At 76.2% G+C, this 734-nt stretch overlaps 1 protein-coding gene across 1 annotated transcript in view; it reads right to left on the bottom strand.

The window, feature by feature from the left end:
- The window catches only part of JAZF1 (JAZF zinc finger 1), a 329,112-nt gene extending 328,653 nt beyond the window's left edge, over positions 1-459 (bottom strand). The window contains exon 1 of the mRNA XM_021689779.2: positions 289-459. Within this exon, the coding sequence (XP_021545454.1) occupies positions 289-403 (115 nt within the window). The 5' untranslated portion in view covers positions 404-459. The remainder of the gene's footprint in view (positions 1-288) is intronic.
- Between the last annotated feature and the right edge of the window lie 275 nt (positions 460-734).

Raw genomic sequence — 734 nt, forward strand, 5'->3', positions numbered from 1 at the left:
CCCACCACTTCGCCGCCGGCGCGCACGCCCCTCGGAACCCCCCAGCCCGGCCGCCCGCCAGCCCCGGCACCTCGGGGCGCCCGCCCCCTCCCCCACCCCGGCCCTCTCCCCGCCCCCCCGGCACCTCGCGCCTCCGCCTCCCGTCCCCCCCACGCCCCGGGCTTGCACACACCCCCCCGCCCCGCCGCCGCCTGCCTCCCTCCCGGCCACCCCTGGCCATTCTGGGGTTCTCGCCTGGGCAGGAGTTTCCGCGCGCCCGGCACCCCCGCCCACCCCCGGGCCATTTACCGATGTGGTTGTCCTCGATGTGCTCGATGAGGTCGGCCAGGGTGGGGAAGTGGAGTCCGCAGCCCCCGAATCGGCAGGTATTGGAGAAGAAGGAGGCGGCGGCGATGCCTGTCATGGTGCTACATCGAGAGCCCCCCTGGTGTCGGCTCTGCGAGCGCCGGGCCGGCGGGCGGAGGGAGGGAGGGAGGCAGGGTGGGGTGAGGAGAGGAGGGGCTGGGGGAGGGGGAGAGAGGCGGGGTGAGGGGAGCGGAGAGAACGGGACGGAGGGAGAGGGGGCTAGAGCGATGAAGGAGAGCGAGGAGAGACCGGGAGGCAGAGGGGAGGCGGTGGCGGCGGCGGCGGCGTCGGGAGCGGCGGGGGGAGGGTGGGGGTGGGGGGTGAGGCCGCCGCAGCTGGGAGGAGGGACCAGGGCGCGCGGCAACAGCTGTGCGGCCCCAACCTCGGCT

This window comes from Neomonachus schauinslandi, chromosome 12, assembly GCF_002201575.2.
Source record: "Neomonachus schauinslandi chromosome 12, ASM220157v2, whole genome shotgun sequence".
Taxonomy (NCBI): domain Eukaryota; kingdom Metazoa; phylum Chordata; class Mammalia; order Carnivora; family Phocidae; genus Neomonachus; species Neomonachus schauinslandi.